This window comes from Stegostoma tigrinum, chromosome 31, assembly GCF_030684315.1.
Source record: "Stegostoma tigrinum isolate sSteTig4 chromosome 31, sSteTig4.hap1, whole genome shotgun sequence".
Lineage (NCBI taxonomy): Eukaryota > Metazoa > Chordata > Chondrichthyes > Orectolobiformes > Stegostomatidae > Stegostoma > Stegostoma tigrinum.
In genome coordinates this window covers 16,235,690-16,260,697 of record NC_081384.1, presented here as the reverse complement: position 1 = coordinate 16,260,697, position 25,008 = coordinate 16,235,690, and the positions used below count along the sequence as shown (strand labels likewise).

General features: G+C 40.5%; 1 protein-coding gene across 1 annotated transcript; it reads right to left on the bottom strand.

Moving 5' to 3' along the window:
* Positions 1 to 19,279: 19,279 nt before the first annotated feature.
* Positions 19,280 to 23,259, bottom strand: arl4d (ADP-ribosylation factor-like 4D). The gene is made up of 2 exons (XM_048560243.1): positions 22,879 to 23,259; positions 19,280 to 21,585 (listed from the first exon to the last, which is right to left on the bottom strand). The coding sequence occupies exon 2, from the start codon at positions 21,435 to 21,437 to the stop codon at positions 20,835 to 20,837; it is 603 nt and encodes a 200-aa protein (XP_048416200.1). The 5' UTR covers positions 21,438 to 21,585; positions 22,879 to 23,259; the 3' UTR covers positions 19,280 to 20,834.
* Between the last annotated feature and the right edge of the window lie 1,749 nt (positions 23,260 to 25,008).

The following is a 25,008-nucleotide window of genomic DNA, read 5'->3' as shown; positions in this document are numbered from 1 at the left end:
GCATATCCCGGGACATTACAGGACAAATTAGCATGGAAAATCCACCTAACCTGCACATTTGTAGACTGTGAAAGCACCCGGAGGAAACCCATGCAGATACAGAAAGAATGAGCAAACTCCACACAGACAGTCACCCAAGGGTGGAATAAAACCCAGATCCTTTGCTCTGTGAGACAGCAGTGCTAACCATTGAGCTGCCCTCAGGTACTGCCCTAAAGTAAAAGATCAAAAGGTGATACATGCAATAACTATCAATAGAGAAAAAGTACCAAGGAAACTAAAGGAGGCTAAGTTCCATGGACCCGATAAAATGCATCCTAGGGTTCTGAAGCATATACTAAAGAGCAACTAAAGTAATAGGAGTCAAAAATAAGTTTACAACAGACCTGTTAGCTTAACATCAGATATTGGGAAAATGTTAGCCCTAATTACATGGGATGTAAGAGCAGAACATTTAGAAATACAAAATATAATTAAGCAGAGTCATTATGGCTTTATGAAGGGAAAATCATGCCTGTCAGAATTATTCAAGTTTTTGATTGGTTAACAATCAGAGTAGACAAAAAGGAACCAATAGATGCAATATATTTTAATTTCCAGAAGACATTCAGTAAGGTCCTATATATAAGGTTATTTACTAAGATAAGACCCTATGATGATGGAGCTAATGCATTAGCATGGATAAAGGATTCACTATTTAATAAAAGATAGAATAAACAAAGAACTATGAAAGCTGAAAATCTGAAACAAAAACAGAAATTTCTGGAGAAACTCAGTAAGTGTGAAGAAAAGGCAGAGTTAATGTTTCAAGTCCAGTGACCCTTCTTTAGAACTGCTTGGAAAGGTGGTGTTTATGCCATAGACAGGGGTGGGGGTGGGGAGTGGGGTGTGGGGGTGGTGGTGGGGAGGAGAGGAGTGTGTAGATAGGCAGCGAGAGAATGACATTTAGGGGGAAAAAAGGATGGTTGACAGTATGCTCAGGAGAAAGAAAGCTGATAACGGGAACCATGAGTATACGAAAATGGTGACGGGGGACCTGTGTCATGGCAGTTGTGTGTGTGTGTGTGTGTGTGTGTGAGAGAGAGTTGGGTGGGTGATGGAGTGGGGGTAGGTATGGAGGGGTGTGGTTGTGTCTGGGTGGGCATGTGCATATGCTTGCATTTGTGTGTGTCTACGTGTGTATGTGTTTGCATGCGTGTGTGTATGTGTGTGTGGGTGTATATCTGTGTGTGATTGCGCGTGGGTGTGTGTATATCTGTGCATGTGTTTGTTTGTATGCATACGTGTGGGTATGTGCGTGTGTGTGTGTGTTTGTGTGTGTGTGTGTGTGTTTGTGGGTGAATGTGTGTGTGTGTGGATGTGTGTGAGGGTGGGTATGGGTATGTAAGCCTATGTGTATCTGTTTGAATGCAAAGTTTGTGTAGGTATGCATTTGTGAGTATGTGTGATTGTGTGTGTGTGTCTAGTTGGGTGTGGGTGTGTGTGGGTGTGTGCATGGTTGTATGTGTGGATGTGTGTCTGTGTGTTGGTTTGTGCCTGTGCGTGCAGCTGGGATAGTAAAGGATATGGAAGAAGGTGTTCACATTCTAAAATAATTGAACTCCAGTCCTGAAGCTGCAGAGTCCCCATGTGGAAAGTGAGATGAGATTGATGTTAGTGTTTTCAACCGCTATCGATAAATTAATTGAGTGATGGATAACAGTTCTATTGTGCTACGTAAGACCTCCTGTATTGGTTGGTTTATTTTTTGTTCTTTTCTTTGCTTTTCAAACCATATCTGGCTGGGCTTGTTTCCAACATTTGCACTTCCTCAGATACAGTCCCATGGATTCTGAATGTTTACTAGCACCATGAGGCCATTCGCTGTGTGCAAACCTCAGTCTGTCAGCAGGTGATGCACTAAGGGGGAGATCAAAATCCTGTCCCCATTCCAATTCCACACACATACTTTCTAGCCACAATCACTGGGATAATGATGACCTGTGGGAATCCTGGTTTCATTTTCCTATTTGCTAGCCCAGGGGCACTCTGCGCCAACTATTACATTGATTGACATGAGCTAGCTACACAGACCAGAGTCTGGACCTTGCTGACCTCAACAGCTCTGTATCACACTGGAAGCTTGCCCACTAAGCCCCTCAGAGGAACAGGAGAAGATTATTTTGGAAAGCTACTGTAGAAAAAAACGCTACCATGTAATTATCGTAAAACAGGACTTGTAGCATAGCAGGGGCCCTGTTCCAAACAAATGAGACAGTCTGAGCTGTTGCTGGCATTGTGCCTGGCTGAATGAAGATGCTGTAGTTTATGCCCAAGTCTCCTATAATCAAAACAAGTGAATGCAAGTAGGTGTTTCTGCTTGTCAGCTAATATGGGGCTGTGCAATCAGACTAGCTGTTGTTGATTTTTATCCTTATGTTAGCATATTTTACCCCTCAAGTCTTTTATTATAATCTGATGGAATTTATAACCAGAATGTCAGCACCCTGTCTCAGCTGAAGACTGCGAGGTAAAATATGCACAGATTACCATTAACACTGTGTATATCATTAGTATATTCTGGTGCTTTTTAAGTCTCATCTTGCTATAATCTTACCATTTTATGGAGTATACCAATCAGTGTGGACAAACCTGGAAGGCAGAAGCAAAGATTGTATTAAATGGGATCATACCTCTCACAGACTTTCATTAGAATTAGTACATATGGTAAACAGATGCAATCACTTATTAAAGCTTAATCTGATGAACTCTGCCATATTTGTTTAGTGCATTAAATGAGATTTTAAAGGAGAAAGTACTTGCTGAAGGGAAAGGTCCAAAGAGTATCATTGGAATTCTTTGAGCTATGAGCCTCTTGCTTCCATTATTGTTTTATTATTTTTCTTAACTTTCCCTATAGGTGTCACACTTTGTGTTCACACCCATAATAATAATGCCCCTTGACGTTTACCGGTAGCTGTCAGGAGCAGGAACAATGCCTAATTTTTACCTCAGCCAAGCAACATTGAGTCAATTGTATTGCTGCAACTGCAGCTTAGCTGGTTCAGTACTGGGAACAGAGGATCTCCTGCTCTGAATGGATTACATTACCCCAGTTTATCTCTCCTGATCACCAGCAGTTGGCACTTGCTGGAGTGTGAGCTTGTGTTTTGGGGAGAGAGGATGATCAGTCATGGCTGTGAAATCCTATCATTGTCAATCAACTTTCCATCATTCATTGCCTTGACCCTGAAGAATAGGAACTCTTAATATCCATCGAAGAGTCTGTGAAAGAATGAGAGCAGAGAAATGGAGAGGGAAGAAAACATCCAATGCAGTTCCTGTCTCCGTTAGCATTGCCCTGATCCCAAATGTGATGATGGAAACTCATCATTGAAGTGAAATGAAGTTAAATCCATCAGGTAAAATGAAAAAGAAACTTGATCCTTGTTTCTTGCCTTACCTTTATTTCAACGTTACAGTACGAGAAGAAGGACAGCGTGAAGCTACAGCTTAATATTAGCTACTACTAATTCTAATTAATTATTAGAAACTAAAATTAGTTTCTACTTCAAGGCTTGTCCACATTGATTTGTACACTCAATAAAATTCAAGTACAGTCTGCAGGCTGTACAATAGATTTCATCAAATTGCCCTTTCTACATGTTCAAATCTTGTAGCCTTCAAATACATAACTGGTTATAAGATTTTGTGTTGCCTTCTAGGATGTATCACCCATTTTCTGTTTGAGCTTATTTCAGCAGTGACAGCAGTTTCCCGTTTTGGCCTATAGTAAATTGGTTTTTATACTGATAAATTAATCAATTACTGAGGTGCCCATAATTTTTGTCCTTAGATAAGTTAACCACACACACATTATTGAAAATTGCAACCATGCTTTCAGCTGATTTTCCACATAGTTCCCTGCTTCTAATGTCTCAACAATCATCAGCGTAAAGTCAAGAATAACAGTCACAAATCCTACTAAACTAAAGATTGAAATTAACAATCTGGACGCCTCAGTGATGCTTTGAAGAATTCCCCAAATATCTGCTCTGAAGAAGAGTCGGACCAGACTCAAAATGTCAGCTCTGTTACTCTCACCACTTATAAATACAAAAATCAACAGCGCATGTTTCATTCAGTCAAATTGCACCAGAATTATCTTCTAAAAATAAATACAAACAACATTGATTACGCTGAGTTCTGACTTCTAAAATAATTTCATTTCTAATAATTTACAACAAAACTTGCTTGGATAAGTGGAACTGAGTTACAATAAAGTTGGGCCAATGCAAACAAATCTAAGTAAGAACAAATACCAAAAGAAGATTCCATTCTATGGTAGTTTGCTGGCTGGAAACCAACATACTAGGTGAATACCAACATGCTATTCAGGATGGTGGTATTCAAAAATGAATAGTAATACTGGAGTATGCTAGTGATGCATTTATTCCTACAGCAACACGTTGTTTTGGCCTTTTGAGATACACTGCTGGACAGAATTTTGCCTTTAACCCCATACTTCACATCAGCCACAATATTTTCAGCAGAGCAAATTAGCCCCAAATGCAAAATACTCCTTACAAACCATGATACTGCAAATTCTCCTAGAATTTGTTTTGGAAGCCTTTGCATATGATTGCTTAAAAGCTGATTTCTCAGCTCTGTTAAAGGCACGTAAAATGTCTTCGATGTTTAATGAGATCTTGTTGACCTGCAAAAGACAAATTAAATGCAACGAGGACAGTACGTCCAAATTGTAATTGCAATGTTAGCTACCATTTCTGCACTCAATAGCCAATCCAATTTGAATCAGAATCAAACGTCAGCATCTTCCTGAGAGGTGCAGTGTAACCCTGGTTCAGAAGGTGAGCAAGACAAGTCTTCTCCGGTACTAGTTACACTCTGAGAAATCTGATATATAGTGATTGAAATGGTCCATGTTGGGATTCCAGAGAAACTTTCTGTCCCAGCTAAAATTACTTCTGCATCTACTTGAGGGAGATCTTTTATATTAATATATCTATTATTTGAGTACTTAGTTTGCATTCACTTAATTACATAAACACAGATGGTGCAACTTTCATCAGTCAGTTCCTTACACCATTCACCCATTCTCAATACCACTTACTTTTAATTGCATCCCAGTGTCCTCTTCCCTCAGAGCTTACATTCATTTTTTTACCCACTCATAATATGGATCACAAAGGCCAAAATAATGTGTTGCCGTTGGAATCCATGCATCTCTAGTAAGAGCCAGTATTACTATTGGTTTTTTGGCATTGCTTGGCTTCCAGCCAGCAAACTAGCATAACCTCCTATTGGCATTTGTTCTTAGTTAGATTTGTTTGCACTGAACAATTTTACTGAAACTCAGCTCCACTTATCCAAGCACGTTTTGTTGTAAATTATTAGAAGTGGATTTTTTAAAATAAGTCAGCTTCCAGTATAATCACTGATGTTTATATTTGTTCCTAGAAGATAATTCCAGTGCAATCTGACTGAACGAGTCACTTGCTGTTGATATTTCTATTTATATGTGGCAGCCTGTATTGGATAACTGTAAAATTTCTATTATTTCAAAAATGAATCAAATTGCTGCAAGTTACATGTCATAACTGAAACCAATTTAGAGAAAAGCTCCTGTGGATATGTGAACTGCGCAATAGAATGTCAGTGGAAACTACTTCTCAGTTAATTTCTAATTACTGACAAAGATGGTGTGACAAATGTACCCATACAGTGGACTTGAACCTCCACAGCTTGGGTTAGTCACTGAACAGGAATGAACTGTCTGCACGCTATTAATTATGAGTGCACTAGTACAAAAAGAGCATTAAAAGGGTGTGTCAAGCGACTGACTAGAGGAAGGGACTGAGACTAAGAATTGCAAAATTGTATGCAATGCTCGGTATTCACCGCACACCCTTTCTTTAATAGATTGTTTCCTTCACAATTCACATTTGGTATTTAAAGGCAGTTTATTAACCACTTCTACACTTGTTAATATTTCTGTCTTGTTTTCATTTCTTTGATAGACTTTAACATGTATTGAAGTTTAAAATAAAATGCCTTCAGGATATGAAATCATAATTCTGAATAATAATGTTTGTAAGTAAAATTTCTGTGATAGGTCCGGGATGGCACCTTTTTATCGCATGTAGAAATGAATTTATTAAATATGATAACTGGGGAATCCAAATGAAAACTTAGAAATTCCCAGGGTTTCTCCATTCCATTTTTTTATTTATACTTATGATAAACACGTTAGATCCCTATTGTATCCACATTTCACTTCCTCAGTGATTTGTCCATGGGCAGACTCATTTGGGGAAGAAACCTGCCATTTTTACATTGTTTCACTCACACAAGTCCAGTCCCATTACTACATGATTGGCTTTTAAGTGCCATTAGGTGCATTAACATTGGAGTGTACCACAGCTTAGTGCCTTCGACTCATGTCAGTCAGACATGAAACTGCTTTTAATTGATTGCAGGCCAATTCTGTGACTCAGGACCACAGCATGCTGCCTACGTATTCCTATTATTTTTGCCTGTTTTGCAAAGAACATGTTGAAAGTTGATTTGGGACTGCGACTACATAAACATAAATGTGGCAGATACATGCAATTTCTCAAATTACACTTCTCCATCTCCTGCAGCAATTGTCCTGCAGTGTGACCTATGCTACACTAAAAGTGGTGACAAGGGCCATTTCTGGTATTCTCTCAGAATTTTTACCAATCTTTCACTGAATTCCCGAGAATCCCTGTGAAAATATTTAAGATATGCAGTCACATTACATTCTTTAACTTCTTACTTCCTCGATGCAGAGGGCTGGGCTGAGTTTGGTCTCTCCCTCTTCCGATTCCTGTCTTTCTTTAGTTCCTTAGCAGCCTGTTCAGAGACGTTATTACATGCCTCTGCAGCAGGTGGGACTTGAATCTAGGCTCCCTGGTCCAGAGGTAGGGAGACTAACATTGCATCACAGAATCTTTTTATCTTGGCATCAGTCAGTCCCCTTCAGTAGCCAGCCAGCAGGTGAACATGTGGTTTCTTGATATTAAAAACTCAAGCAGCAAAATAGAAAATAAAATGATTGTGATGCATAGAAAGCTTCAATAAGACCTCACTCCAACTCTACTTCTAAATACTGATATTTTTCTCTCACTTTTTGTGATAGAATCAAACTGTAAATTCTTAACTAGTTTTCTGGCTTAATTTACTTTTATGCATTTACTCTCCTTTGATCTTGTGTCAACTATTCTGAGGTTATAAAAAGCATCCTTCTATTGAAGTGCATCTATAACCAGTGCAATGGTTATTCACAAGACACAGTCACAAGACCTTCCCTTATTCTTTCCAATTTGCCTTTTAAAGAATTAATTTCTGGGATGTAGTAGCAAGGTCAGTATTTATTACTAATCTCCAGATACAGCTGAGTGGCTTGTTAGACTATTACACAGGGCACTTAAAAGGAACTGGTTTTCAGTTGAGATATTAAACTGTGCTTCTAAGTGGTAGTACACTCCCACATTAACCAACCCAGGGCACTATTCTGTACACAATACCTCAGCCAATATCACATAAACCAGACTAATTATGTTTTTGGAATCATGCATTGAAAATAGCTACATCATTTACTTGTGTAGCAATTGTCATCATACTTCAATTAATAAACATTTACTAATATATCTTATTGAAGGGTTGGTATAATTATGAGTCGTCTTAGTAAATTCTTGGAGGCAACAAGGTGTCAATAATCACAGAGATGCACAATTGTTGTTAAGCTTGTGACCTCAACTATACAGGGTAAAACAAAAAATCAGAATAGGTTCTCACTCCCAATTGTTATCCATGCTTAAAAGTGTCATTGTACTTTAAAGGAGTTATACTTCTTGACAAGATACTGTGGTATAATGGAATTTGATGCTGTTGTGAATTTTTGTTGTAATATTAATCTTATGGTTGAGAGAAATGCACCCTATATTGTGGCTATTGAAGAAGGCTGGATCAGGCTTGCAACGCCCACCCCAAATGTACACATAAAGCTGCTGACACTCACTGTCTCAGCTCACGCAGAAACCGCTGTACTTTGTTTGAGATACCAGAGGACTGGTCTCCACGGGATAACACCACAGCATGAGGAGGGGGGAGGGGATAACATTGTGGTAGAATACCCTGCGTATTATAATAAATAGCAAATATTTACATGTGAGCCAAGTACCTAATTTGATCTCTTGTTTTGCTGATGAGATAAACCACAGTGTAAAGACCCTGAGATGATCATCACCCACTTGATTGAATTACTCCTGTACGGCTTTCTGCCTGCCTCCTACCATGTGGTTATTCTCCGCACTGTCTTTCTCTGGTACCTACAGGAAAGGGTTTCATCTGTTGTCTCCTAACTTGAAAAGGTACAGACATTAAACAGTAGGTTCTTTGTTGTTCAGTGTGTGGAATCCTCCCAGGAATCAATTATCTGAAATAAATACAGCTCATGTCATATAAACTCAAGCATAGATATTAATAATGAATAGCAAAGTCATTATCCTTTATAACCGACTATTTGTAAACAGTGTATTACAGCTCTCTCAGTATGAAAATTCTCTATATTTGGCTGCCACCCAAACAAAAAGCATCTCCTTAAAAACCTTGCTATGCTAAAGAGTTAATGCAGAATTTATTCAAAGTACCTTAGGGGAAGTACGGCTTTTTAGTAAGAAAATTTATGAGGGCAGTAACTCAGTAAAGCAACCATTATGATTCCCTGGAGTGATAAATAGTCAAACCTGTCATTTGACTCTGTTTCTCATGTAAACCAGATGGGGTCCAGGGCCTGACACCTGTCAAATAGACAATGCAGTGGCTGCTTGTCCAGGTACTCATTTCTCATTACACAGTATGATGTAACTGCTGTTCCAGGGTGCTACCGGATCATGTGCCATTTTGTTTCCCACACAATCACTCATGCAAAGCCAACAGGACCTTGTTGAATCCTAAAGCAGTTGTGCATCTTGCATGACAAATTCCAATGCTGCCAGTTGGCAGTGGTCTCTGTTTTTTAGCAAGCAATAAATTTGCACTGTTTCAAAAATCAGGTACTGCGATAGGACAATCAAATGGTTAGATTTTAACTACTGTTAAACATTATGACGTATACTTTGGCCTTCACTGTTGCTGAATATCACCAAGTCACCAGCAAGGAGTTACTATCTTACAAGTTTGTTGTTGGAATGAAGGAAATGTATGGTCTTAAAATGAGCAAAACAAAATGACTTATATAACATTTCCACGATCGGCAGATGTCTCAAAGTACTTTACTGCCAATTAAGTACTTTGTAGGCATAGTCACTGTTATAATGTAGGAACTCAGCAGCCAGTTTGCACACAGCTAACTCACACCAACGGCAATGTGATAATGATCAGATAATCTGTTTTTGTGATGGTGATCGAGGAATAGATTTAGCTTGGACACTGGAGATAGTTCCCCTGGTCCTATGCAAAATAATACTGTAACATCGTTTGCAGTCACCCATGCATTAAACTCACTCAGTGATGCACCAGGAGCGAACATTTCACTTGAAAACTGGCACTTACAACAGCGCAGCATTCCTGCACTGGACTGAGATTTGATTTTTGCACTCAAATCCTGGGATTGAGACTTGAACCCAAAATCTTGTGAATGAGCAGCAAGAGAGCTCGCTACTAAACCACGGGTGGGCTGACAAAGGGCAAATACAAGATGCATTGTGGACCATTGAGCAATGTATGATGAAATTCTCTATTCGTATCCAATCTTTTGTACTCAGCAAACCAACAATCTATAACTAATAATATTTATGGAGCAGATCATTTGAGGTGTTGCTTCAAGAGAATATTCAAATCTATCCAGCAATAGGGTTGGGGATTATTGAAGATTTAAATGAAGTCAATGAACAATGATGCAAGATGGTGACAGAGGTAGGCACGATGTTAGCAGCACTGCATTTAGCTGTACTGCTTGGAAGGAGACAAATTCTCTGTCAGTGACTCAGTAAGAAGTCAAGAAAAATTGGATGCTTCTGTACTCTTAGAACTCAGGGAGAAAAATTAGTAGGTGTGGAGTCAGTAGTCAGAAGAGGTTGTGGGGAATTGAAGAAATGGAAAGGTCAAACCTGTTGGAGGAAGTGGAGCAGAACTTAGAAAGAGACTGCAAGCATTGATGGGCAATTGAGAGACTTGTGATTGAAAAACTTCACTATAAACAGTTGTTTGGTGTAATTGAGCACAATTGGACCTCAGAGACAAATTCAGGGGTGAGATTGGTTTACATAGAACATAGAACATTACAGCACAGTACAGACCCTTCAGCCCTTGATGTTGTGCCGACATGTCATACCGACCTCAAGCCCATCTAACCTACACTATTCCATGTACGTCCATATGCTTATCCAATGACGACTTAAATGTACCGAAAGTTGGTGAATCTACTACCGTTGCAGGCAAAGTGTTCCATTCCCTTACTACTCTCTGAGTAAAGAAACTACCTCTGACATCTGTCCTATATCTTTCACCCCTCAATTTAAAGCCAAGCCCCCTCGTACTCGCCGTCACCATCCTAGGAAAAAGGCTCTCCCTATCCACCCTATCTAACCCTCTGATTATTTCATATGTTTCAATTAAGTCACCTCTCAACCTTCTTCTCTCTAATGAAAACAGCCTCAAGTCCCTCAGCCTTTCCTCGTAAGACTTTCCCTCCATACCAGGCAACATCCTAGTAAATCTCCTCTGCACCCTTTCCAAAGCTTCCACATCCTAGTTTGATGGGAACTAGGTGTCAGCGAAGAGGTGGAGTTATATCTGGAGCTCAGTGCTTGGACTGCAGGGAGTATAGTCCCAAGGAAGGATGTTGATCAACCAAATTGGAGCAATTGTTGAGGCAGTCCACGAAGGAGCAGTTCTTGATATGGAATTTCAAGACCAGCTTGGGAAAAGTTAAGAATTGTAATCCCTTGTGATATCTAATGAGATGTGGTGACCAATGTGTTATTAACATCTGTGGGAATTGCTATGAAATCCATAGGATTTATTTTGACAGTCTTTGCTATTTGATATACACCATGGGGTATTTGATCACAGTCATTTACCACATTTACCAATGTAAATACTGAGTGTTAGATTAAACACTGCATATGTAGATTGTGTTGAATCATTATTCTAATGGTGTTTGTTCAAAAACATGGAACTTTGAGGACTTTATTCTCTTAGTAAGTTCTCTAGATCTCACACTAAGTCCACCTCAAAAATAAAAGTTCCTGAGCCCCAGCCAAATCATAACGTACATTTAGCAGTGTGGTCTGGGATCATAGCAACCGTCATAGTTCAGACACATGCTCAGGATAATTATCAGATGCTCAAGATAAAAGTGGTTTCAACATAAAGGTTTCTATTTCATTTATTCGGGATGTATGATGGAATGTCCTATAAAATGGAGCTGATTGCTGGCAATATCGGCATTGTCAACAGCTGAGCTATTTAAAGTGGTAGCTAACCAATCTGTTCAGACCAGGGTGCTCTCAGATCCAAGCTCCCTGCTGTGCTGAGTTGGCCAATCTCAGCTGAGGGTTAGAGGGCTTTCACAAGTGTCCTCAGCTCCTCTTAACTAGGGAGGGAAAATTGGCCACAATCCTCTTTCTGATTGTCATACATTTTCCACTGCGCAATCCGCATAAATTTGGGATCATGACAATGTGAATGGATATCCTGCCAGAACTATCCAGGTACACGAATGAGGAATGCGCACTTAGATGCCAACTCTCCTCTGTGGAACAGTATCCCAGCAAGGAACTGGATGAACACAGCAGGCCAAGCAGCATCTCAGGAGCACAAAAGCTGACGTTTCGGGCCTAGACCCTTCATCAGAGACATCTCTCTGATGAAGGGTCTAGGCCCGAAATGTCAGCTTTTGTGCTCCTGAGATGCTGCTTGGCCTGCCGTGTTCATTCAGCTCCATACTTTGTTATCTTGGATTCTCCAGCATCTGCAGCTCCCATTATCCCAGCAAGGAACTGTTGGGGGAGAAATAGCAACTTTGACAGAAGAAAGAAATGTGCAATTACCAATTAGTTTCCCCAATTTTCCGTTCGATCCAGCAAAAGTCAGGCTGGATATAAAATGGGCAGGCCAAATTGTTACCATGTATTTGGCACTCCTGTCAAAACTGAAATTTACCCACTACACTACAGGGAGAAGGAAAAAGTGTCAAATAAAAAATATAACAGTTAGTAAGCGAGACAAAAAATCTAGCAGCAACATAATGAATTGTAATAATACCACTTACTGTGTGTTGTGTTATCGCTATGCCCATGGGAAACTAAATCAAAACTATCTCACTCAGTTAATGCAGGTTAGTCTTCTGAGATTGTCCTTCAAGCATGCATGATTCTGCACCTGTCCTGGGCCGTGCATGTTCTGCAAGTCATTTCTGCCAACATTGTCCACGGCAAATGGAAAGTTATTGCATCTCTCAACATTGATGCCAGCATGAAGACTAATCAAAATTATATTTATTCAGCCCAATACAGAAAATGAAAGAAGTGAATCCTTAAAAGAATAATGATGATTCTAGGATCCTTGGAGATGAAACTGAATTTAATTTTCTGTTGCATGTACAAATATTTTCAAGACACATGTAAACAGCACTTATTTATTTCACTTGCTACGTACTTATTTATCTCACTCGTTACTACCATTTTCTTCCCCATTTAGTATACTGACAACCAAACTTGTCTGTCCAGGGAACCAGTTGCACTACAGTTGCTGACGTCTCTGCTGCTATCATAATGAACTCTTGGCATTCCTCCCTAAAGTGTTATAGTCTGTGTAGTATACTGTCTCACACTGTACTGATTGTCACCTTGGCTCAGTTGGCATCACTATTATCTGACGGGCAAAGCCAATGCTGGCCTTGAGAAATTTATCTATGCCAACACCTCACTGTGTAGTAATATCCCCTATGGATAATTAATTTTTGGCAAAGGGCAGACTCAACTGTGACGTTTCCAGTTCTAAGGGGGTGCTCCATTGTCTGAGCCGTAGCCATTTACATGAGATTGAGGTGTAATCTGCTTTTCTATGTGGGTATAAAAGATCCCATAAAACATCTGAGAAAGCAATACTTATAATCAATTCAAACAAATTAATTTGTATCTCACCTTATTTGTTGTCTGTCAGATCCTGCTGGCTGCTGTCTTTGCTGTAAAATTGGCTGAACTACACGTTGTTAAAGACAAAATCTTTTGGATGTTCATAAGGATATGAAGGGTGATGACAAAATGTGTTGTTTCCATCTTGTAATCTTGACATGTTTAAAGATGCTTTTGATGATGATGTAAAGTTTCGAAGTAAAGTTTTGGGCTATGCACAAGACAGAACAGGGCAATCTTAGATCTGTGTCAAAAAAGCTATCTTAACCATGGAAGTGATTAGGTCACTACAGTTGACTTCAATATCTCTGAGATGGGGAAAGAAGTGTCGGCAGGTTGTCCTAGTCCTGACAACTGCACTGTGGTTCCTACAGGAACTGCACAGTTGGAATGCCAGGTCAGGACAGACTTAAACTCAGCTGTGAAACTACACACTTGGATAATCTGCAGGCAATCATCATTAGTCAAACATGTATAAGGGTCATTTGAGCTTAGTACAAAATGGGGATTGGTAACTACAAATTGTAATGAAATCAATATGTTCAGGGAGGAGAAAAGAGAGGATTGAATTGAAGCGGTATATCTTTTTATAAAAGCAAATGTTCCAAAGTATGTTAAAAAACTACTGCAATCCAATTAAGTCCTAAAAATTGTTCTCATGTTACACCCTGATCCAAAGTACAGTATAATTAAAAAACACAGTTGGACTACTTCCAGCTACCAGATACATCTGGTCTGTGGAGAATGGCAAAAACAATTGAAGACAGCATCATTTGCTGTTGATTTGAACTATAATTACTGGCACTATTCTTAGCTTAGGAAAGCTGATGACAAAAAATTATCTTAGTTGGAAGCGACACTCTTGTTTTTCCAGGAATTGTATCCTGCCCAATCATTTTAAATAACAGAAAGACAGGTGTTGCAATACAAGTGAAAGCAAATTTAAAATATTATGTGAGATTTTAGTAGCAAAATCATTTGTTGCTTTCTTGTCTCTCTGAACTTATAATTAATAGCTTTGAACTGTGGTGACTTGCCAAAGCACATTGGCTCAGATCTACTATTTCATGCAGTGAGTTCTTGGTTTCTGGGCATACCATCTGGGAGAGGCGAGAGATGCTGCATGGATGCTAGCTCATTTGCCTGAAGAAGGGTAAAAAGCAGTCAGTGCCCTGCAAGACACTGACATAAATTGAGTTGAGCAACACTCACAGCAGTCAGGGGAAAGGGAAGACAGAGAGATGAACAGAAGCGCGCACAAACACACACACACACACACACACACACACACACACACACACACACACACAGACAAGATGCAGCATGTACTAAAATCACAAAGCAAATACTGACTGAACCACAAACAAGAGACTGAGCCAGGAGGAGACGAGGGCAACATGTAAGAACAGAGACATGAGAGGAGATTTTCATCTTCACCTGGTCTACATCTGGTGAGGTGGATCACAGGCTCTTTACAGTAAAAATGTGTTATTATTGTTGTGCATCCTGCATATTTCTGTGAACATTAAAATATACCCTATTTTGTTAGAAAAGTCAGGGACAAGAGAAAATATTAGCAAAACAAGCCTTATCGGTCTGGTTACCAGCCACTCTTCTCTATCCAACTCATTATAATATTTTGAACAATCCTCAATTATTTTTCCCAGTAAGCTGTCTTCCAATTTATTCCAAATATTTAGCAATTTGTCCACAAAATGTACATTTTATGATATCTTTTCTAGTTTATTTTGGTGTGAAAACACTTTTGTTATGTTCCTTAGTCCTACCTCTTTGCATACTCTGAATTTAGAGTCCATGTTTATCTGACTAATACCATTTAAATGTTTTATATTGTTATGGACTAGATCAAATCTCCTCGAAACAAACTAAGAAGACAGCTTAGACACTAACCTTTTCTTATTTTAAAGGATTGGTGTAAGGCATTGTGTTCCAGATTCAGTTTGATTGGCCAAATACCAGGCTTGAAACAAAACACACTTTATTCATGCACATAATTAAGATACAGACAAAATAAAAATAAAAGCAAAATAAAAAATGGCTTAACTCTAACAAAATTCTAAACAAAATAACATCATATAATCTACTACTAAATAACTGATCTAATAGAGTAACATCCCATAAACACACCCTTGGCAAAGGCAAATTCAGTAAAATAGACTGTCTCACATACAATTCTGGCAGCAGAGAAGTCCAGAGGAATAAGAGCATCCGCATCCAGCTGTAAGGCCCCAGCTAGTTACTGAAAGCTAAAACTACAATCTTAATTCTATGGGAGCTTGAGCCTACCCATTCATGCTGCTTCTGTTGCTCCAACTTTAGAAGAAAACCCCAATACTTCACGAGCTGTTTACTTTATTGGCTTGAAGCAGGCTACTCAGCACAACGTTCCCAACCTTTTTTCAAAAAAAAAACCAGGACAAGATACAGCTCTTTAAAGTCATAGCATCATCACAATATCCTTTGACAAGGTCCATCATTTAAGTGCATTATTTATTTACTTCGCATTTTCTCACCTTTTTGTTCCTTTCATATTCAAGATGAGATTCTCTATTCCTATCCAAAGCAAACATTGTTGGAGATTGTGATAGGACTGAACACGGATTTTTAAGGTTGGACTAGCTAGTAAACTGCAAAGCTTTAGTCTGCTGGACTTAACTGATCTGGCTATATATGAGGGTGTTGTGTGTTATACATGCACAAGCTCCTCTTTGAGTCTCTTGGTATTGTCAGTTACATTATTTTCATGATTACATTTTATGCCTTGTGGAAATAATTTGCATTTAGTGTCCATCCACATGCTTTTTCAAAAGCAAAAATAATTTAAATTCTTTTGTTGCATTCACCATCTCTACTACTCTGCTTTGTATTGGCAAAATATTGGATCACCTTCCACTTGGTTTCAGGAAATAGATCATTTATGAAGATTAGAACCAATACGAATTAAAGCATTAATCCTTGTGGATCTCAACTCAGTGCTTACTTGGCCCAATGTTACTACTCCCACTTTTTTTTCCTTTTAAGCAGTTTTTAAAATTCTGGGCCCATGTTCTTACTTATATCATTCATGTCAGAGTGTTAGAGTGGGCTAGATACTGGATTGAACATCAAATTCACACCAGACTGTGGGACAAAATAGTTCCTCTATCTATTGGCTGTAACAACATCTGTGAAATCAGAATGAGCTAGCTCCATTCAGCTCATACTGGATATATTTAAATATGCAACGACAGGATGTGGGTGTCACTGGCTAGGCCAGCATTTATTGGCCATCCCTAATTGCCCAGAGGGTAGTTAGGAATCAATTACATTACTGTGGGTCTGGAGTCACAGATAGGTAAGGATAGCAGATTTCTTTGCCTAAAGAACATTAGTAAACCAGATAGATGTCTCGCTGACAATCACAGGTTTCATGGTCACCATTAGACTATTAATTCCAGATTTTTAATTGAGTCCAAATTCCACTATGGCAGAATTCAATCCCGGGACCCTGGATCAATACCGGGATCTCTGGATTAATAGTCTAGTGATAATACTGATGGGCCATTGCCTCCCGTATAATACAAAATGGTCTCTAATTCACTAAGTCATTCAAAGAAGCTTATTAATGTGGAAATTGAGGATGAAAAAGCACACTGGTTCAGTAGATGCTCCTTGTACACAGCACAGATAAAGGAGGAAGGGCGTTTAATGGCATCCAGTCTTTCCCCGTCTTGGCAGTATTTGAGGTTAAGCTGGTTGTCTGAAAAGGGAAGTGTTTAATTTTCAACCACAACTGTCTTTTATTGTAATCACACAGAGATGCTGCCAAAAGTCCCAAATTATAAATGCCCAAAATACACTTATTCCGTTATTAATTTTATCTTGAAACAAGCAAGATTTGCCATGAAAAATCATGCCCATCTAAAGCTATGTTTTCTTAAAAATTAAGAGATTATTTTGCATTCATCCATTATTTTACAGATGGACTAATAGTAGACCGGGTGAGTTTAAGTGTAAGCCCATTTGGCTAGCAATTACTTCAGAATAGCAGCAGCAGAAAATTACAACCATGGTTTTATTCAGGGTAATTGTTAGCCTTAAGACCCCTAATATAACAAGCACCCATTACACTGACTTCAAAAATTAGATCCCAGTTAATATTTTAGCTCCATGTAAGTAAAAAAGGAATTTATATAAGCCTAGCACATGCTTTTGAAACATCATTGAAAACATTCATCAATGCTAGTTGCGATCAGAGATAATGGAAACTGCAGATGCTGGAGAATCCAAGTAACAAAGTGTGAAGCTGGATGAACACAGCAGGCCAAGCAGCATCTCAGGAGCACAAAAGCTGACGTTTCAGCCTTAGACCCTTCATCAGAGAGGGGTATGGGGAGAGGGTTCTGGAATAAATAGGGAGACGGGGAGGGCGGACCGAAGATGGATAGAAGAGAAGGTAGGTGGAGAGGAGAGTATGGGTGGGGAGGTAGGGAGGGGATAGGTCAGTCCGGGGACGATGGACAGGTCAAGGAGGTGGGATGAGGTTAGTAGGTAGGCAATGGAGGTGCGGCTTTAGGTGGGAGGACGGGATGGGTGAGAGGAAGAACAGGTTAGGGAGGCAGGGACAAGCTGGGCTGGTTTTGGGATGCAGTGGGGGGAGGGGAGATTTTGAAGCTGGTGAAATCCACATTGATACCATTGGGCTGCAGGGTTCCCAAGCGGAATATGAGTTGCTGCTCCTGTAACCTTCGGGTGGCATCATTGCGGCACTGCAGGAGGCCCATGATGGACATGTCGTCTAAGGAATGGGAGGGGGAGTTGAAATGGTTCGCGACTGGGAGGTGCAGTTGTTTATTGCGAACCGAGCATAGGTGTTCTGCAAAGCGGTCCCCAAGCCTTCGCTTGGTTTCCCCAACGTAGAGGAGGCCACAATGGGAACAGCGGATGCAGTATATCACATTGGCCGATGTGCAGGTGAACATCTGCTTGATGAGGAAAGTTGTCTTGGGGCCTGGGATGTGGGTGAGGGAGGAGGTGTGGGGGCAGGTGTAGCACTTCCTGCGGTTGCAGAGGAAAGTGCTGGGTGTGGTGGGGTTGGAGGGGAGTTTGGAGCAGACAAGCGGAGAGAGTGGTCTCTCCAGAAGGCAGGCAAGGGTGGGGTTGGAAAAATGACTTTGCTGGTGTAGTCGGATCGCAGAAGTGTCGGAGGATGATGTATTGTATCCGGAGGTTGGTGGGGTGGTATGTGAGGACTATGGGGATTCTCTTTTGGCAGTTATTGCGGGGGCGGGCTGTCAGGGATGAGGTGCGGGTAATGCAGGAGACACAGCCGAGGGCGTTCCTGTGCATTGGGGAAACCAAGCGAAGTCTTAGGGACTAACCAACTGCACCTCCCAGTCGCGAACCATTTCAACTCCCCCTCCCATTCCTTAGACGACATATGTCCATCCTGGGCCTCCTGCAGTGCCACAATGATGCCAACCGTAGGGAGCAGGAACAGCAACTCATATTCCGCTTGGGAACACTGCAGCCCAATGGAATCAATGTGGATTTCACCAGCTTCAAAATCTTCCCCCCCTCCCCCCACCCACATCCCAAAACCAGCCCAGCTCGTCCCCGCCTGCCTAACCTGTTCTTCCTCTCACCTATCCCCTCCTCCCACCTCAAGCCGCACCTCCATTTCCTACCTACGAACCTCGTCCCGTCCCCTTGAACTGTCCATCCTCCCCGGACTGACCTATCCTCTCCCTACCTCCCCACCCATACTCTACTCTCCACCTATCTTCTTCTCTATCAATCTTTGGTCCGCCTCCCCCTCTCTCCCTATTTATTTTAGAATCCTCTCCCCATCCCCCTTTTCTGATGAAGGGTCTAGGCCCGAAACGTCAGCTTTTGTGCTCCTGAGATGCTGCTTGGCCTGCGGTGTTCATCCAGCCTCACATTTTGTTATCATCAATGCTAGTTGCTACTTTTCAGCTCGTCCTTTTTACTTTTGATTTGAGATACAAGTATGTTCTTGTGTTTTCTAAAGATAGTTGAAAAAAAAACACACTAGGAAACAGTTTCAAAAAAGTAGCAAAGCTATTAAGAAAAACATACAATTTTTAGCATTTCATTTCAACACCAAAGACAAATTTTTATTTAAAAAAAACTATCAAAGTACAAAAAAATGTACAAATCATCATTTCATTTCACAGCTTAAATAGTTACCGCAAGGTCCAGTTTTCAGCATGAAAGCCTGAGTGAAACTCTTAACATAGATAATGCAAATGATTTCAAACAAAAGATGTGACATTCGAATCTTCTCTTGCATTAAAGCACATCGGCTCATGTGTGCTTCATAACAAAGGCTATAGTTACATTGCAGATATTGGTTTCAAACTAGTTATCAAGTAAGAGACCCATCACTAAACTGTAGTTTTACTGCTGGCTGTGTAATCCAACCAGATTACAGTAAGGATAGCCACAAACAGAATTTGTTGCACATACTTGGGCACATGTAGAGTTCTCGTAAGAGACAGTGAAGGCAGGTCCCATTCACAATCTCAACCTCAAGAACCTTTCTCTGTCTTGGCACCATGAAAACGCAGCTTCACATTGAGCAAGAGTTTCACTGCAGCTAACGCTAACTTCAAGGTATCAAGAGATTTTCTGGCAGAGATCATACATCATTTGGATTTGTTAGATTTGAGTGTCAGGCTGGAACTGTTTCATATCACAGAAAATGTAGAAGCTTTACTGTACTCCAATATTTAGTTAAATACTGCTTTCGCTACTCCCATTTGCTGGGACGTGTAGCTGAATTATATTTTCAGACCAAAACAAAAGTACAAAGTGCTTCCCTCAGTCCATTTGTTATCTTTGCAAACACTTTCAGAACTAAATGTTTTTGTAACTTTGGACAATAACGTCCTTGACTTGCACATCATCCATCTACAAAAAGCTACACAAGTTTTAAACACTTTATACAGTACAGTAGCATCAGAACAATGTTAGTGAATCACAAGAACATTTCACCATGTTCCAGTCTTCTGGAGTTAAGAAACTAAGAATCTTGAAAGACAGGGGAACAAGAAAGAAAGAGAGAGTGTGTGAAAGAGAGCAAGAGAGAGAGACACAGAGAAAGGATATTTCAGTTCTTTCTCACTTATTCTAACTTTCCAGGCAATTTTCAGTGATCGTCCATCAATTTACATGTGAGTAGGCTATCTCGGTACAACCAAATTATAACAGGAATTTATTTGTAAATGTAAATCAGAAGACTGCATACTCTCCAGAATGCTGAGCATCATAACTGTAAGCATCAATCCCCGAAAAATTTCCATATTTCCTGTAAAACATCAGTCTGTCTCTGGTTGGAGGTGGCTTGTAATCAGTTCAACTCCTCATCAACCATCTACAATTGAGCTACTTGTCCCTGTTTTATTGTGAACATGTTATTTAAATGAACAGTCAAGTTGCAGGTCGGGTGTCTGTCATTGCTGTTGTATATGCTACACTGCGTCTGGAGGAAAGAAAAAGTAAAATTTGGATCAGCCCAAAAAACTTGGAAGATACATTTTTGGCAAGATGTGTGCTTTTGACTATTTAGTTGCTCCTTTTAGGAGATTCCATTGGTGAGCTATTCAAATCGATCTGAGCTGATTGTGGAATAAGATCCTCAGTTCATCTCTTTCTCTTCTGATGCCTGAGCATCTTCTTCCGTTTAATGATCATTTCGTATAACCTCTCCAGACCTTGTTGCAGACCTTGCCCATTCACTGCACTGGAACTCTGGATGTGGTGCAGAGTGGACGCACCCAGCTCACTCAAACTTAGGGATTTCTCCACCTCAGCTACAGACAGCGCCCCTGGCAAATCTTGCTTGTTGGCAAAGATTAATACAGGCACTCCTTGATTTTCCGAGCTCCTGGAAATTTTATGAAGTTCGGCCTTGGCCTCCTCCATCCTCTCCATCTCAGAAGAGTCAATCACAAAGACGATGCCATCGGTACGTCTGGTGTACGACTTCCACAGAGGCCTCAGCTTCTCCTGGCCACCAACATCCCAGACCTGGAAAGTGATGGGCCTCGAGTTCCCAACAAGCACTTTGATTTTTTCAGTGTTGAAGCCTTTTGTAGGAATGGTGTTGACAAACTCCTTTAACTTCAGTCTGTACAACAGCGTAGTCTTCCCAGCTGAATCCAAGCCAATCACCACCACATGCAGGGACTGGAAAGGAGGCAAGAAGGTTCCACTAGGTGTCAGTTCTGACAGCTGATTCCCCATTGTGAACCAAATATCTTCAGCTCCCCTTTAAATGAAAGTACGCGTAGTCTCAATGGTCAATATCCTTGTTTTGTAGATCTGGAGGGTGTCGCCTCGTGGCACTTTCTTCAAAGCCAGTCTGAGTTCATTGGGCACGGTTTACTTTGGGCTAATTTCAAAAAAAAGTTAATATCTGGTTAGTTTAAACGCTGTCTTTTCCAAATGAAAAACTCACTATTCCTGATAACTCGTTCTGTAGTTATAAGAAAGAATGAATTTTAAGATTTTGCATGGAAACTTCCCAGATTCTTTAAGAATGCCATTTTCAACATAACCTGTCCACACAACGGCCATTATTTTTGTGTTATCACGGCAACAAGACTGTGGTTGTGTGCACCTTACCAGTTTGGGGTTTCCTACGGTAAATAAGAATGCAGGTCTCTATAATGAACAAAAGCCGAATCAACATATTGACCAACATTTAAAAGGTCAGAACAAACGAGATTACTCATCTGGCTGCCCCGTGCGGCTGCAGCATTCTCTTCCCCTCCTCCTCCTCCTCTCTCTCTGTCACTCACCATCGAGCCGGATTTATTCAGACTCCTGGCATTTTAAGCGTCAAAAACTCCTGCAATCCCTGCTTATTTAGTAATCACGCGCTTCCCGATTATACTCAGCAAGAATCCATTAGGGTCAGTGTAAACCAAACACGGAATTAACACATCAATATCCAATGCTGTACCCTGGACCCAGGCTTTGAAGGTTTCTTCCAGGTCCTAGTTTTAAACTGCATTCCAGCCAGCAATACAGCAGCACCCTCCATGTGTTTTGTTTTAAGGGATTTAATGTGGGCGGTGTATTATTTATGCAACTTTTTTCCCATCTAAGCAAACGTTTATACCCAAATATTATCACTGGGAGGGAGAGCTCAAACAGCAACAAATTGCATATGAATAAAAGTCATTTTAAGTACATTTTTCAGACTACGTATTTTTTTCAATTATCAAAAGTGTCCAATTCGCAACAACACAGCTTTAGCTCTCTAACTGGTCAGCTTGGGGCTGATCAAGGCTGGTACAAAATGGGTTTTGATTTTAATGTGAGTACATAAACCCAGAGGCTAATGTGTGAAGACACCCCAGAGACCCGAGTCTGCTTTCTAAAAAAAATCAACTGGGAAATGCAACATGAGAACGACTGCCAATAACAAAGAGCAACAAACTTCATTACCCTGCATTCTCAAATACTGCAGTTCTCACGGAGCTCCCACATTTACTAAAATGCATATTATTGCACAAGTCGCCAACTACTGACAGGTATACTATTCCGATTAAAATAACTATAGCACTCTGCGACTGAGCAGAAATTAAATATTGTGAAAAAAATAAATTGAAGTCAATCCACAAGTCTGATCATCCACGTAGTGAGAGGGAGACCGATTTTTAAGCCTCAAAAGCATTACCTTTGTCCTGTTGGAGAGCAGCTATTGTAGTGGCGCTGGTAAAGATTCAGTAGAGAATGCTAAATGCAGCAGTTTGTTACGCACTTTCTAGACCATCCATAAGAGCTGACAGATCAGAGAACCACCCCTTAGCTCGGGATTTCTCAGAGTAACTCGCTCACACAGTGGCAACTGCAACACATTCCCCTTTGACGTCGACTTAACCGGGAAAAACACCCTCAGAAGACACTTCTCAAAGTGGCCCCATCACTTTTGACGTCAGTGTCCCTCCCGGCCGCTGATGTGAACTCTTCTTTCCTGAAAATAAAACCTGACAGTTTTATGCAGGCACTGCCCCGTCAAAATAGACATCTCCCGGAGACAAGGTGCTATAAAAATGAGAGCGTATCGCGATAAGTCGTCCAATAAGGAATTATAAGAAATTAATAAGGAATTATACCTGCGTTAATCTGGTCACTGCAAGACATTATCTGCGTATGCGCCCAATTTTTATTTGACTGCAACAGTTCCAACTGATCGAAGTGGTTGGAGAAATTGCAACGATGTACAGTCGTGCACAGATTCAGCTCCCCTGAGCCTGCCTTCCCCTCAGAGGGAAATCAGGCTATTGTCATTGGGATTACTGGGTTCTGTAAAAGCAGATTGTCCCAGTAACTGAAAACAACAAACAAAGGACTACGGTTGCTGGAAATCTGAAACACAAACAGAAATTGTTGGGGAAACTCAGCAGGTAACCCTGACACTGGGCCCTGAACTCTGCTTTCTCTCTCTTCACAGATCCTGCCTGACTTGCTGACTTTCCCTAGCAACTTCTGTTTTTGACCCAGTAACTGTTGAACCTAGATTGGACAGGGATGTAATGGCCTTGGGCAGTTGAAGAATGCAGCTCATCAGCAATTTCTCAAAGGAAACTAGGTCCCGGCAATAAGTGCTGGCCCAGCCACCATCAGTTCTGAGGAAGGGTCACCAGACCTGAAACGTTAACTCTGTTGTCTCCTTCGCAGATGCTGCCAGAACTGCTGAGTTTTTCCCATGGCAACTTCCCATGAGTGATTTTTTTTTAAAAAATCCTTACAGTACCAGAATCTCCATGGAATTCTTTACCTCAAGACTTCTTTTTATTCTAAAGTATCTCATGTCTTGTGAGGTTGAAGAGTTGCCCAATCTAACAACCAGGGTGTAATTTTGCAGCATGGATCATACCTTTCTGAAATGTCATAAAATGCTTCAATCTCATTTTAACTCTGTGCCCATCTATTATACTCATGCAGCTCAGAAACAGTCCCTTCGGTTCAACCAGTCCATGCCAAACATAATCCCAAACTAAACGAATCCCATTTGCCTGCTCCTGGCACATATCCCTCCAAGCCCTTCCCATTCATACACTTATCCAAATGTCTTTAAACATTGTAATTGTGCCCGTATCCACCAAGGGTCTGTTCTGCGCTGTATTGTTCTATGTTCTATGTTCTATTTTCTCAGGAAATTCATTCTACACACAAACCACCCTCTGCAGAAAAATTTTGCCCCTTATCATTTTTAAAATTCTCTCCCCTCACCTTAAAAATATGCCCCGATCTTGAAACCCCCATCCTAGGGAAAAGACAATGATCATTGATTCTATCCACGCCCTTTATTATTTTATAAACACAACATATTTGAACTGTACAGTCAGATTACATCCGCTGTCACAGACTGGAATTAAGAGACACTTGATGTGACAGTGAAACACCAACGATCCTCATTTTTGTGCACCTTCTTGCAGTCTCTGCCATGGTTACCAGTGTCATCCTCAAACAATCAGCTGATGGAGGTTGCTTACATCTGGTTACATATTGACAATAACTGCAAATATTTATATTTATCCAGCATTTTAACTGGGTAAATCACAACACAGAAATTTTAATGAGCTACATTTGATACCAAGTCATATTAAGGACACATTAGAATGGGGTGAGGGGGGCAATTGCTTGGCAGGTTTTAAGGAGGAAAGAGATGAGTTAGGGATGGAATTCCAGAGTCAACAGTCTAAGGCAGCTGAAGGCACAGCCACTGATTGTGGTGTAATTAAAACTGTAGATTCACAAGAAAACAAGTTTGGAAGACCACACTTTGGAGTATTGTAGGGCA